This window comes from Choloepus didactylus, chromosome X (genome assembly GCF_015220235.1).
Source record: "Choloepus didactylus isolate mChoDid1 chromosome X, mChoDid1.pri, whole genome shotgun sequence".
NCBI lineage: Eukaryota > Metazoa > Chordata > Mammalia > Pilosa > Megalonychidae > Choloepus > Choloepus didactylus.
The window spans coordinates 23,296,476-23,312,245 of NC_051334.1; the positions used below are offsets into that span (position 1 = coordinate 23,296,476).

The 15,770-nt window shown below is 42.4% G+C and overlaps 1 protein-coding gene across 1 annotated transcript; it reads left to right on the forward strand.

The window, feature by feature from the left end:
• The first annotated feature begins 12,770 nt into the window (after positions 1–12,770).
• LOC119522040 (transcription factor SPT20 homolog) lies at positions 12,771–15,344 on the forward strand. Its single transcript, XM_037820761.1, has one exon. It carries the CDS (start codon positions 12,786–12,788, stop codon positions 15,342–15,344), a length of 2,559 nt encoding a protein of 852 aa, XP_037676689.1. The 5' UTR covers positions 12,771–12,785.
• The last annotated feature ends 426 nt before the right edge of the window (positions 15,345–15,770 follow it).

Consider the following 15,770-nt stretch of genomic DNA (forward strand, 5'->3'; position numbering starts at 1 on the left):
AAGGCTCATAGTAAAGGTTCCTAGATTGTAAGCTCTTATAGCAGTCACATCTATTCCTGAGTTTTAACTGTTATTTCTAAATTCTTCAATGCTGATCTCTTTGTGTATACCTTGGTAGTTCCCTAGAACTTTGGGTATCTGTGTGACAGCTGAGACTCAGCTCTGAAAGTCAGCATTACTCCATACAGCAACTACTAAAGAAGCTGAAAAAGAGATCAGACTTCAGTTAGAAATATGACTGAAATGGACTTGGTTAGGACTAAGGTAAATCAGAATACAGGATAAAGGATGATACTGACTGTATTTTAAAACTTCAACTTCTGTGTGAGACCAAAGGAAGAGATGTTTATTTGGTACAAAATGTAAATTTTCTGTAGTGCACTATCTAATTTAGCCTGTATGGTCAGTTTATTTAAACAACATAATTACATGGAACCTAGAAAAGGGAATGAGAACCTGTTATTCAGTACAGGTTAATGTAATACACTGATTCATCCAGACTTTTTTGGGCAGAAAATAAAAAAGTATTTGTAAAGTCACCTTGAGGGATTGGGGGAAAATGTGGAAATATTAAACTTCCCTACCTGGGGAATTCCTGATATTCTCACGAGCATTGGGGACTACCAATTTAATAGAAATCTTGGGACTTGCCCTTATGAAATGTATTCCTGCAAAGGAGAAGCTAATCCTACTTACAATTATGCATAAGAGTCACCCCCAGAGAACCTCTTTTGTTGCTCACATGTGGCCTCTCTCTCTAAGCCAATTCTGCAAATGAACTCACTACCATCCCCCCTGTGTGGATCATGACTCCCAGGGATGAGCCTCACCCTCGCATTGTAGGATAGAGAAAGCCTTTTTGACCAAAAGGGGGAAAAGAAATGAAACAAAATAAAGTTTCAGTGGCTAAGAGATTTCAAATAGAGTTGAGAGGTCATTCTGGAGGTTATTCTTATGCATTATATAGATATTCCTTTAATTTTCTAGTGTATTAGAATAGCTAGAAGGAAATACCTGAAACTGTTGAACTGTAATCCAGTAGCCTTGATCCCTGATGATAAGTGTAGAAATACATAGCTCTTATGTAACCATGTTATTGTGAAAATCTAGTGACTAATACTCCATTTATCCAGTGTATGGGCATATGAGTAATAAAATAAAGACAAAAAATAATAGGAGGAATAGTGAGTATGGAATGTTTTGTGTGTTCTTTTTTATTTTTAACTTTTTGGAGTAGTGAAAGTGTTCTAAATTTGTGGTGATGAATGTACAACTATATGATGGCAGTGTAAGCCACTGATTGCGTACTTTGGATGGATTATATGGTATGTGAATATATCTCAATAAAATTGCGTAAAAAAGTACAAGTCCCACTTAAAGGGAAAATTTGGGAAAAACTGATGATTACTCTACGATTTTTAGATACACAGTAGATTAGTGCCACAGATGGAATAGCCTTACATGACATTAAAATATGTCGTTCACCCCAGAAGCATCAGCCATTTAGATTTCCTGGACCAATGCTAGGATATGTGCGCACATACAGTGCAACAGTGACACCTCAGAACCAGATTTCTCTGACTCCTTTAGTTTCTAAGATGTTAAAAGGAAGTTAGATATTTACAAGAAATGGAGGCAATTGGGGAAAATATCCACATGGTTATGGAAACTCTGCTTTTGAAATTTTTTTTGGGGGGGGGGGTGAGTGGGTGAAAAGGCTTTCTAGCAATACCTTTATAGAGCTAATTCTGTGTTTGATAGTCTTTTCTCAATGACCAAAAAATAATTAAAAAGAACCATATGATGACTCTATGAAAAAAAAAGAAATATAGAGACTCCTTTGAACTGCCATTGAAGAACTCAAATTTCCTTTAACTTTGGAAATACCAATAAACACAATAGTTCAGAGTTGAAAAATTGGCCAGATCATATTAATCACAGCAATACTTATTAAAATACATATCCCTGGACCCTACCATAGACATACTCAATAATAACATCCAGAGGAGGAACCTGGGAATTTTTATTTTTAACAAGCAATCAGGTGATTCTCATGCTTAGTTAAGTTTGCATTTAGCTAATGCAGAGGCAAAGAAGTGTTATAAGTTGTGATTTTTAAAATAGTTAGTTGTAGTTCTGATGCTTTTAGAAAATCATTTGGCTTCCCTGGACGTCAGTTTTCTCATCTGTAAAATGAGAACATTGGACCAGTGCTGTCTAGGAGAGGAAGATTGATCTAGTAGAAGATACTGAAGCTTTAAAGTGGTGGGTCTCAATTCTGGCTGCACATTACAATCCCCTGGGAAGCTTTTGAAAATAACCAATGCCCAGGCACCACCCCAGACCAATTAAAATAGAGTCTCTGGGGGCATTGGTACTTTTTTAAATCTCCCCAGGTGCCCTTAATGAATAACCATGGTTGAGCACCACCCCTTCAAAGGCTGCCTCTAACCATGATTAGGCAGAATGATTTTGATTAGTCTCCCTGAGCCTGAATCCTAATCTGTAAAAGGGAAATCATGTCACCTACCTTACATGGCACAAAGCTAATATTTACTGAGGGCCTACTATCATGATTCTAAGGTCTTTTCCCACATTAAATCATCTGCTATGGCTCAGGAGAAAAACTTCAAGATTAATAAAAGAAATTCAAAACAGCCCTTGCTGCCAATATCGCCATCCAGAATAAGAAGGGCCAATAAACAGTTTTGAGATGTAGATTGAGGAAGCTCATTGAAGAGAGCACTCAGAGAAAGTGGTTCTTTCTACATGAATTCCAGGACAGTTTTCTTTTGGCCCTAATGTTAGCTCCAAAGAAAACTCACCTGCTGATTGGCACATTGGGCAGACAAAAGACAGTAGCAGTGGGTACCTGTGATGATCTTAAATTACTCTTTTCAAATTGGCTGGACTATTATTTGCCCACCACATTCTTTAATCATCAACAGGCCCTTGGGGATCACAACAGCAGAGAAACCATGAAAGGAAACAGCTGGTTTAAAAACATCAGGAGATGGAATCTGGCTTTCAGATTTTAGAAAAGACTGTTCTTGAACAGTTGGATTTAGGGTTTTAATTTCAGGTTTGCTTGGTAGTTTTATTGTGCACAGCTTCCCAGGGGTAACATCTTTACTATACACTGAGTCTTACAGGCTGGCTTAGCTTGCCCCAACCAGCCCTCATGGTATGCATACAGTAGTCTCTTCCTGGGTGGTGGTTTTTCCTCAACTCCATGAAAAACTCGCCAAGTCAGTAAATATGTATTCCTGGCCCCACAATTTCCTTTTGTACCCTCAGTAGAATTCTCCTCAGCTCCCTCAGACACCTCTATGCCTTCTCTCCTCCCACCTCACCCCACACCCTCCAAACAGGAATGATTTGAGGCTCATTTATCATTTTAGGAAGTTCAAGGATCTTCTGAAATCCATCTATGGATCCCCTGCTGGTGAAGGACTTATACCTCAGGTTGGCCTGTGCACATGCCTCTATGTAGGTTTTGGGGATTCCAGTCCTGACTCTAGGGTATCCAAACATCCTTTAGATCTGTTAGAGCATGAAGGTTCTCAGTGAGTCTTCCAATAGATGAGATTCCAAGAGTGTCCTCAGGCTTTCTCAACAAAGCTGAATATTTTATTGATACAGCAAGTGGCCACAGTTATTGATTGGAGAAAGTGGCATGAGCTGAAATGGTGACACTGGGGTAGATATCCTGTTGCTGACCTTCCAGGCTGGCACCACAGCAATGTTGAGTCCACAAGTTCCTCCTGTTCATGCTATATGGTTCTAAGACAGAGAAAAGAGAGGCCTGAAACTGCAAACCAACCTGGTAAACTGCAATGCTTGTATGCCCAGAAGACAAATTCAGGCACAGAGAAATTGCTGAAGCTTGACCCAAGTTAACCCCTCCAAGTTTGGGGAAATCAAATGAGTCCTGCGTATCTGCATGTCTGGATGACTCTAGAGCATTCCAACTTCTGCAATGTTAACATATTGAAAGAGAAAAACTGCTAACCAAGAATGCTATACCCGGCAAAAATGTCCTTCAAAAATGAGGGAGAGTTTAAAATATTTACAGATAAATAGACACTGAGAGAGTTCCTGAACAGAAGACCTCCTCTACAAGAAATACTAAAGGGAGTGCTACACACAGATAGGAAAAGACAGGAGAGAGAGGTTTGGAGAGGAGCATAGAAATGAAGATATCAGCAGATAGAATGAAAAGACAGGCTACATTCATGGGAGAAAATATTGGCAAGACACATACCTAATAAAGAACTTGCATCCAAAATATGTATCAAATATATTTAACAATATAGAAGATTTGAACAGACACTTCACCAAATAAAAATGCACGGCAGATAACCTAATGAAAAGATACATCATTAGTCATTAGGGAAATGCAAAATAAAGCCACAATGGGGGCGACGGAAAAATGGTGGTAATGGATGACGGTGATGGTGGCACAACGTTGTAAATGTAATTAACACCCTGAATTATATTTCTGAATGTGGATAAAGGGGGAAATTCTACATTGTATATATGTTACTAAAAGAAAAAATTTTAAAAACCACAATGAGGTATATAATTAGAATGGTATAAAACAAACAAAACTTGTCAGTACCAAGTGCTGAAAAAGATGTGAAACAACATCTTTGTATTCTTAGAATACAAATGGTACAGCCGCTTTAGAGAACACTTTGGCAGTTTCTTATAAAATTAAACATATACTTACCATATGACCCAACATTGCCACTCCTGGATATTTACCCAATGAAATGAAAACTTATTTCACAGAAAATCTTGTTCATGAATGTTTATAGCAACTTTATGCATAATTGCCTAAACAGGGAAGCAATCCAGATGTCCTTCAGTGGTGTATGGATAATGGGTAAACAAACTTGGGTTCATGAATACAGTGGAACCATATTCAGCAATAAAAAGGAACAGACTACTATTACACACACAAAAAAAATGGGTTGACTCTTCAGTGTATAGTGAAGGAAACCAGTCCCCTAGAGACTGTATTCTGTATGATCCCATTCCTATGACAGTCTGGAAAAGGCAACACTATGGGAACACAGAAGATATCAGTGGTTCCCAGGGCCCTGGATGGGGAAAGGGGTTGATTCCTATGGGGCCTGAGGGAACTTTGGAGGGAGATGCAACAGTTCAATGTCTTGATTGTGGTGGCATTTGTCAAAATTCACAGAACTGTGTACTGAAGGGGGTGAATTTTACTGTATGTATGTGATAGTTAATTTATAAAATCTAGGCTTGACCTTCAATGTGTATAGAACAAACCAGTTTGCTGCTTGTAAATTAGGACAATTATTTTGCAATTAATTCAATTCTCTTCTTCCTCCAGCATATCTTGTGCGGCCATGCATTGTTCTCAGCACGTGCTATTCTCTCCTGAGCTGCTGACAGGGCGGGCTGCAGTCAGAGTTCTTAAAATCAGTCAGTGTGCTCATTAACGTGTTTGGAAGGCTTGAGGAGGGTATGAGTTCAGAATATAATTAAAAATAAAACTCATCTTGTGGGAAAGCCATGCAATTAGGCAGCTCAAATGAAGGGGATGGACAAGCCCTGATAAGCATTGCCAGGCCAACTGAAGCGTGCTGGAACACACACACATCCGGATCCGGAGCCTTGTCCAATGCAGCTGGGGTCCCAGCAGCCTCGGGGTCCTCCCTCGGAGAGTGCGGAGTAGGTCACACCCTCCGTTTTTGGCCTCATTGGCTGTGATTGCCAAAAGGTAAACTCCCATGAAATTTCCCGTTTCACTTGGATGGAGTACAATTTTCCTTCTCTGTATGCCCAGATATATAACAGAGCTCATTTTTCTACATGATTAGGAAGGAATGGATGACTTCTCCCACTTAGTCTCTGTCCTAGGTGTAGCAGATGCTGCTGGTGTCTGCCCTTCTCCCTGGGCACTCCCCATTCTGCACACAGGGACAGAGTACAAGCATTTGCAACTCTCTGAGGGCATCCTTGGGCCACATCAGTGTCTGTGGTCCTCTTCGTGTCAGGCAGAAGTATCAGGGGAGCACTCCTCAGCCAATGAGCGATGGAAGTTGAAGGATGAATACCCCAGCCTCCTTGCCTGTAGGGTAAAACAACTCTGAGCCTTGTTCTGCTCTGTTTCCCAAAGGTTCCCAGCAGGGACCAGTTGCCCACAGCAGGCTTCTGCTGATGAACATACCTTTTATTGTCTTCCTTCCCATCCCCGTGTCAGTTTCCCTTTCCTTACCAGTGCTTCTTGGGATTACCTCCCAAATAAACTACTTGCATTCTCAAGTCCTTCTCTCAGGGTCTGCTTCCAAGGGAACCCAACCTCAGACGAGGTCAAAGCAACAACTGAAAATCTATTCCATCCCGTCACTGGTTGGCAGATACACCTCTCTACAAAGCAGGACAGACTGTGGGACCTCGGCTAAGGGGCTGCATTGTGACAGCGCTCACAATAAGAAAACTACCCAGTAAAAATAGGCACATATATTTGTGCCAGTTTGAATGTATTATGTCCCCCAAAACGCCATTATCTTTGATGCAATCTTGTGGGGAAGACTGATTAATCTTTTTGGTTAGGTTGTGACCTTTTGATTGGATGTTTCCATGGAGACGTGACCCACCCAACTGTAGGTGATAATTCTGATTAGATAATTTCCATGGAGGCGTGGCTCTGCCGATTCTGTGTGGGCCTTGATTAGTCCACTGGAGCACTATAAAAGCTCAGACAGAAGAAGCGAGCTTGCTATAGCCAAGAGGGACACTTTGAAGAATGCACAGGAGCTGAGAGAAGAACGTCCTGGGAGAAAGCCAATTTGAAACCAGAACTCTGGAACAGATGCCAGCCACAGCCTTCCCAGTTAACAGAGGTTTTCTGGATATCATTGGCCATCCTCCAGTAAAGGTACCTGATTGCTGGTGACTTACCATGGACACTTTATGCCTTAACACTGTAACTTTGTAACCAAATAAAACCCCTTTATAAAAGTCAATCCATTTCTGGTGTTTTACAAAAAGGCAGCATTAGCAAACTGGAACAATATTGAACAGACCCTTAAAAATACACTGACGGCAGATGAGCTCATGAAAATATACTCAACATCATTAGCCATTAGGTAAGGCCAATTAAAATCACAATGGGAAACCATGGATACCTATTAAAATGGTTTAAAACAAAACAAACCTAACAATACCAAGCACTGGCAGGGATTTGGAGCACAGGAACTCTCATACATGGCTGTTGGGAATACAAACAACAGGCAGGCAGCAGGCGGTGCGGGGACTCGCTTACAGGACTGGACTAAGGTGATGCACGTGAGGCACCCAGGGCCTGGACCCTGCAGGGGCTCACACATCCCCGAGAGTGAGTGATGCCTCCTTGAATTCCATGCCCTAGACGCCCCACTTGCCTCTCCTTAGGCCTGGCCATGAGCCTCTGCCAGGCTAGGAAGCTAGGAAGTCTAATGTGCAGGCTAGGAGCGGCCAGCAGAAGCCTTAGACTTCTTTGTCTTTTAGGGCTATAACCTGAGTCAGACTCAGCTCTACTCCCCTGAGGGTCCTTCTACATCCTCAGCCACTTCCAGCCAACAAAATCTCCAGTTAAGATAACAGTAAGCTGAGCTTTCCCTTTCTAATTAGTTTCTCTACCCATATGGAATACTGTTATAGAACTGACACGTTTCATATGCAGTATGTGGCAATTTCCTGAGGCCAGAAAGTGCATGGGATCATGGTTCGTGAAGTCAGGAAGAGTCCGGTAGGCAGCTAAGCTCACCTGTTCAAGTTGGAACAATAAGGTCTTGCTTGAATGAGGATCAGAGCTCATATTCATCCTCAACTGCTGGAATGTAGGCAGCTAGGATCTCATGACTTCAGGCTTTATTAAAGTTGGACATTTGGATTATTGAATAGCAAAATATTATTTAGTTTTGGAGTTCTTCATAGTTCGCCTAAATTTGGCCTTTGGAAATAAAAAGATGATCAGGGAAGGATGTTTAAAAGAGTTGAGAAGCTAAAACTGTGTTCAAACCTCCTTGAAGCTCTCCGGAAGTGTCCATTTGTACAAAGACAATGGATGTACTAGTAGAAAATCATAGTCCTCGATTCCTGAAGGAGGGTTTTCTTTAAGAAACATTGTTAGTCAACGAAGTTTTAACCCTGCTTCAGTGTGCTGTATCTATTGTAATATGTAACAATCATAATTGCTATTAGTAAGAAGTCTACATTCATCTTAAAGTAGCCTGTAACTCAGGATTTCACCAATGTACCTTGGACTCCTATTGTGACTGAGACTTTCCTATGAATATCATATTATCATTAAGTCTAGATCTAAACAACAAGAAATTCTTGTTAAAACCCTTCGAAGAAGAATGGAATGGTGTACTGTGGTGCACGCATACAGTGGAACATTGAGCAACTACAAGGAGTGAAGCTGTGAGACACACAACGAGGTGAATGGATCCTGTACACAGTATTTGAGTGAAGTCCGCCAGAAATAAAGGCAAACACTTTAATGCCTCACCAATATGGACTAACTACAATGTGTAAACTCAGAATTGAATCTTAGAGCACAGCCTAACGTGGACATAATTATTGTAATAGTCCCTAGATTGTAAGCTCTTACAGCAGTTAACTCTGTCCCTGAATTGTAATGCCTGTCTCTAAACTTTGAGATGCTGATCCCTTAGTGTATAACCTGATTGGTCTCTGGAACAATGTGTATCTCTGAGACACCTGAAACTCAGAGCTAGAGCTCGGCAGATATGAATGTCAGTATTAGTGCATATATCCACTGTTTAAAAAAAAAAAAAAAAAAAAAAAAAGCTGAAAAAGAGCCCAGACTTCAATTAGTGATATGAATGAAGTAGGTCTGGTTAAGACCAGGGCAAGCCAGGCCAAAGGGTAAAGGTCGAAACTGACTGTGTTTTAAAACTTCAACTTCCATATGAGACCAAGGGAAGAGACATCTATTTGGTACAGGATCTAAATTTTCTAAACGGTACAACTCTACAGTTGATTTGTTCAAATACCACAATTGCATGGAACTTTGAATAGGAAGTGACATACGGTAGGTTAGTATAGGCTGGAGTGAAATAGTGACACATCCCAGAGTAATTTGGGCAGATAATAAAAGATATATTTACAGCCTCCCCCTCCCCAGCCCTGAGGATCTAGGGGAAGGTGCAGAAGTGTTGGACTTCCTCACCTGGACTGGTGTTGATGTCGTCACAAACATTGGGACTGGCAGTTTGATGTGCTGAGCCCTCGAGCATGGGACTTGCCCTTATGAAGCTCATTACCACAAAGGAGAGCCTAAAGTTGTATGTAATGGTGCCGAAGAGTCTCCCCCTGAGTACCTCTTTGTTGCTCAGATGTGGCTCTCTGTCTCTCTAACTGAGCCATCTCGACAGGTGAACTCGCTGCCCTCCCCACTACGTGGGACTCGACTCCCAGGGTTGTAAATCTCCCTGGCAATGCAGAATATGACTCCCGGGGATGAATGTGGACCCGGCATCGTGGGACTGAGAGTATCTTCTTGACCAAAAGGGGAATGCAAAATGAGACGAAATAGTCTCAGTGGCTGAGAGATTTCAAATGGAGTCGAGAGGTCACTCTGGTGGACATTCTTATGCACTATATAGATAACATGTCTTAGGTTTTAATGTTTTGGAATAGCTAGAAGTAAATACCTGAAACTACCAAACTCCAACCCAGCAGTCTGGACTCCTGAAGACAATTATATAATAATGTAGATTACAGCGGGTGACAGTGTGATTGTGAAGACCTTGTGGATCACACCCCCTTTATCTAGTGTATGGATGAGTAGAAAAATGGGGATAAAAACTAAAGGACAAATGGGGTGGGATGAGGGGGATGATTTGGGTGTTCTTTTTTCATTTTTATCTTTTATTTTTGTTCTGGTTCTTTCTGATGTAAGGAAAATGTTCAGAGATAGATTGTGGTGATGAACGCATAACTATGTTATCATACTGTGGACAGTTGATTGTATACCATGGATGATTGCATGGTGTGTGAATGTAGTTCAATAAAACTGAATTTAATAAACAAACAAACAAACAAAACCTTCGAAGAGATGCTGATCCCTTTGTGTACAACCTGGTTGGTCTCTGGAACTTTGGGTATCTGTGTGACATCTGAAACTCTGAGCTGGAGCTCAGCAGATATGAATGTCAGTATTAGCGCATACAGCAACTGTTTAAAAAAACTGAAAAAGAGCCCAGACTTCAATTAGAGATATGAATGAAGCAGCTCTGGTTAAAAGTAGGGCAAATCAGGCCAAAGGGTAAAGGACAACACTGACTGTGTATTAAAACTTCAACCTCTGTGTGAGACCAAGGGAAGAGATATTTATTTGGTGCAGGATATTTATCTTCTACAGCACACTACATAATTTAACTTGTACGGTCAGTTTATTCAAACACCATAATTACATGGAACTTTGAACAGGAAGTGAGTTCTGGCAGGTTTGTACAGGTTAGTGTGAAATAGCGATACATCCGAAAGTAATTTGGGCAGCGAATAAAAATATACATACGCAGGGCCCCTCTGAGTTGCTGGGGGAAAATGAGGAAGTGTTGGACATTGCCACCTGGGTTATTACTGATATTCTCACAAACATTGAGGACTGACAATTTGCTACGCCCAGCCCTCAATCTTGGGGCTTCCCCTTTTGAAGCTTGTTACTGCAAAGGAGAGGCTAAGCCTACTTATAAGCATGTCTAAGAGTCTCCCCCAGAGTACCTCTTTATTGCTCAGATGTGTCCCTCTCTCTCTAGCTAAGCCAACTTGGCAGGTGAACTCACTGCCCTCCTCCCTACGTGGGACCTGACTCCCAGGGGTGTGAATCTCCCTGGCAATGCAGAGTATGACTCCCGGGGATGAATCTGGACCCAACATCTTGGAATTGAGAAAGTCTTGGCTAAAAGGGGGAAGCAAAATGAAACAAAGTTTCAGTGGCTGAGAGATTTCAAATGGAGTCGAGAGGTCACTCTGGAGGGCATTTTTATGTGCTATATAGATACCCCTTTTTAGGTTTTAGTGTATTGGCATAGCTAGAAGGAAATACCTGAAACTATCAAACTGCAACCCAGTAGCCTTGATTCTTGAAGATGATTGTTTAACTATGTGGCTTACATGGTATGATTGTGAAAACCTTGTGGCTCACACTCCCTTTATCCAGTGTACGGATGGATGAGTAGAAAAATGGGGACAAAAACTAAATGATACACAGGGTGGGATGGGGGGGAAGATTTGGGTGTTCTTTTTTACTTTTTTTATTCTTATTTTTATTCTTTCTGGTGTAAGGAAAATGTTCAAAAGTTGATTGGGTGATGAATGTGCAACTATATGATGGTACAGTGAACAGATGACTGTACACCACGGATGACTGTACAGTGTGTGAATATATCTCAATAAAACTGAATTAACCACTACTACCACCACCGCCACCACCACCCCCTGAAAAAAAAAAAAAAAAAAACTCTCAAAGATGGCTGGCAGAATGAATTCAAGGCATATAAGCTAACGGAACACAACGGCCCATAAATTACCTAAGACTCAGTCATATAACTGCAAATCCATCATTAGGACCTTACCTATGGTCTCCAGTTATCAAATCATTTAAAATTTATTGCCATCACATACAACAATAGTTCTCATCCCTACCAGACCCACATCACCATTCAAAAGTAAGACTTTAATGCCCTTTTACTATCCTGAACTGCAGTCCATAGACAAAATAACGTACCTACCACAGAGTAACAAATATAAAAAAACAAAATGCCCTTACTCTACTAGTAGGGATATAAAAGGAACCTAATTATGCATAAGAAAACCATGTTAAGTGTGCATCTATATGAAAACCCTTCAGCAGGAGACCACTGGAAGACCCAATTGCCACGTAAGACGCTTGCACCCAAAAGATAGTCCCCGCGTATGCAGGAAGTACAAATGCCGCCTCTTTCGGGTATGCTGAATTGGTAACAGATACCAGGTGCAGTCCTGCCACGGTGACAAGAGATTCCAGAAACAGTGAACAATTCTTGGTCAAGTGCCCAGTAAAACCAATTATAACCTTCCACGTGTTTCCCGGCAATGGTATTCCTCAGAAATTAGCATACATTAAAAAACTATACAAACAATGTATCTATTTTATCTTTGGTTGCTTATGCCCTTGTGTGTCAGTTTTTAACATTAAACTGAAAAGGAAAGGACCGGCCCAGCCTGGCGAGTTGGAAAGCGGGCGAGAAACCGCCAGTGAAAGTCCGGGACCTCGGACTCGGGGAGCCAGGGAGGCAGGCGGCCTCCCCGGCACCTGCAGCGTCGGGGCGACGGCCGACGTGCTGCGTGCATGCGGCTGACGTGCTGTGGACATCGTGCTCTGGGGAATGCGCTGCGAGCGGCGGCAGCACAGGGGGCGCAGTGGCTTCTAGAATGCTGTGACGTGTCCTGCCCAGCCCAGTCCCGGTCACGTGGTCCCATCACGAGCTTCCATCCCGAGATTCCATCAGCAGCCCCAGCGCGGGCCGCGGTTCACACAGGTACAGGAGTTTTGCAAAACTAGCGAGGTGTTTGTGTGGCGTTTCTTTTGGCAGCGGTTTCTTGGTGTCCGTATTTAAATAAGGTCTTCCTCTTCGCTGTGGCGTTGAGGCATTTTTAGTGCTCTGCATGTTCACGTTGAAGGTATGGTTACCATCCGCTTCACCCACATGCATTATTTTTCTCTTCTTTTAGGTCCCCTAGTTTATCCTACAATGGAACGAGCTTTAGAGCTAGCTTTGGATCGTGCTGACGATATCATTGAAAGTGTCCAACGGAGACCTCCTGAAAGAAAATACTTATCTAGCGGGGAAAAATCTATATCTCAAAAACTTTATGACTTATATGTTGAGGAATGTGGAAAAGAGCCCGAGGTTACCCAGGATTTAAGAAGCAATGTGAACTTGTTAGAGAAGCTTGTTACACAAGAGAGATTGCCATGTTTAGTGGTCAGCCTCTACCCAGGAAATGACGGATATTCTCTGGTGCTGAGGGGAAAAAATGGAACAGATACTGAAACCATTCGACTGCCTTATGAACAGGAGGAATTGCTTGAATACTTGGATGCAGAACAATTGCCTCCTGTTTTGGTTGATCTCCTAGAAAAATCACATGTTAATATGTTTCATTCTGGATGTGTCATAGCAGAAATACGAGACTTCAGGCAGTGCAGTAATAGGGAATCTCCTGGTTACCAAAGCAGGCATATTCTCTTACGCCCAACAATGCAGACTTTAATCAGTGATGTGAATTCAATAACAAGTGATAACCACAAATGGACTCAGGAAGACAAACTTTTGCTTGAGAGCCAGCTGATCTTGGCTACAGCTGAACCCCTGTGTCTTGATCCTTCTGTATCAGTAACCTGCACTGCAAACAGACTGCTGTATAACAAGCAGAAGATGAACACTCGCCCAATGAAACGGAGTTTAAAGAGGTATTCCTGGTTCTCTCAGAATCAGCAGCAGGAAGTGTCTCATTGTCCACCTCCTCCTCAGCTAACATCATTGCCTTCTTCCACAGAAAGGAAAGGAAGAAAGGCAGATGAGCATTATGACCTCAAAATCTGTAAGTCAGAAAATTGTGTAGATATGTGGAAACACAGTCCCTGTAATTTGGACATACCTTCAGAAGTGGATGTGGAGGAATATGTTAAGTTTGGCGAGTCTATAACATGGGAGGACCCACAACTGACAATCTGGCCAGACCATGATCTAAAAGATGATTATGGATTTGAATGTGAAGCTGGCAATTATGATCAGAATACAAAAATGAACATCATGAAATCACTTGATGATCCATTTATCTCTGGTAAAACACAGCCGTGTACAGATGATGAAGATAGCGATAGCCAGATACCTCCCTGCCACTACTCCATAGATGACCATTCAGATTGGTTCCTGATGGAATCAATGGCTGATGCTGAGTGTGCACTCGGTCAGTACCAGGAATTGGTCCAGAAGGAAGCCCAATGTCCAGCCACGATGTCACACAGCTCCAGTGGCTCAGCCAGTCCACATCGCCTTTCTCTAGGGAAGGAAGTTGTGTCGGTTCAGTCTTCAGCATCAGGGAAGGGAGTGAAATGCTGTCGACCACCCACCAAACTTCCCTCAAGCTCAGGAGCTCATTCTTCAGGTAACAGTTTTACTCCAAAACAGGCAAGCAGCTGTTTTAAAGCTCCAATTCCTTCCTCTGCTTCTGAGCCACCATGTCTTTCTTGGAAATTATCCATGAATCCCAGTCAAGCCATTATGCCTTCTCCAGCTGCTTCATCACCTTCTGGCTCATCACAGACAGTCACGGCCACCCAGGTGATGGCCAACTCTGCTGGACTGAACTCAGTTAGTGTAGGGGGCTCAGCTGGTAGAGTGCAGGCTGTCGTGAGTGGGTCAAACCCCGTGCTGAGCAGTACCCCTGCAGCCACAACTCCTGTAGGAATAAATCTGAATGGCCATTCAGCCTTGGGAGATCCCCTACCAAATGCAGTGCCAGGGGCAGCACAGCTGGGGGCAGTGCAAACAGAGGCAGTGAAGCCAGCTTCTCAAGAAACCATTTCCCTTGTTTTAAAAGATGCTTCACATCTCAGGCCCTTAACTCTACTCCAGCTTCCAAGAGGTTCATTTGTTCTGAACACTCTGCCACAGCAGCCGCAGCAGAGCTCTCAGTTGATGCCACAGCAACCACTTCAGCAGCCCACAACTTTTGTTCCTCGACAGCCAAGTGTACACCGTCCCCAGCAAGCTTCTGCCAGTCAAGTACAGGCCTTCTCCGCTCAGCCAGCTGTTGTTGTTAACCTCACCAGGTTAGGAACTTTTGTGCAGTCCCAAGCCACGTTGTCTCAGCGTGGCTCTGCCCAGAAGAAATCCCAGCAAAGCCTTCCTCAGCCGAGATTCCAGTTCTTCCCTGCCTTTCCACAGCAGCACCAACAAGTATACCAGTTGAGAATCGTGCAGCTTCCAGCGGCTGCGGTTGCAGCAGTGGCCGCACCAGCAGCTCGGTCACTGCAGCCTCGGCCTCAGGATGCAGGCAGCCAGTCCAAAGGTAAAATGAAGTTACACCCCAAAGTTCGGAGTCTTGCATTATCTCTTTCTCAAACACAAGAGCATTGGAAGAAAAGGATAGAGTTTTTACTTCATGTTTGTTTCTTAAATGTCAGTGGCTTACATTGCTACATAAACAATCTTTATACAGAAGCACAGCCCTACGATTTAAAAATAAAAGCAGGGAAGGGATTTAATGATCTAAGGTTTGTGCCTAAGTCACTGCTTCTATGAATGGTTTCTCAGTATGTACTAAAAATAGTATATACTGAAATGACCTAAAAACTACTAAGAACATCTTTCAGAAAAAACGTAGCCTGATACTTGTTTATTTAGTGTAAAATGTTTGTGCACAGAGTATCAAATACTATGTTAAAAATCCTTTTTGAATAAAATTTTTTTTTAACTACAGAAAAATGACACTGTTCACACTTCATATCAGTACTTCAGAGACCTCCAGTTGTGCGGATGGAATTGGCGGCAGGTATGCTTGGGTGATGGTCTCTAACCCTTTAGAAGGTTCCATCTGCACTCAGTGCCCCTTGCAAAGCTCCTCACTGGACGCTGACACTTCTGGGACATCTCGCTTCTCTCTCTTTATACAATTATTTACATTTTTTAGAATTCTAGATTGTTTGCAAACAGGTGAACAGCTGCACA

Bases quoted from the DNA above. Each gene is read 5' to 3' on its own strand.
- LOC119522040 (XM_037820761.1), top strand. From the start codon at position 12,786: ATGGAACGAGCTTTAGAGCTAGCTTTGGATCGTGCTGACGATATCATT.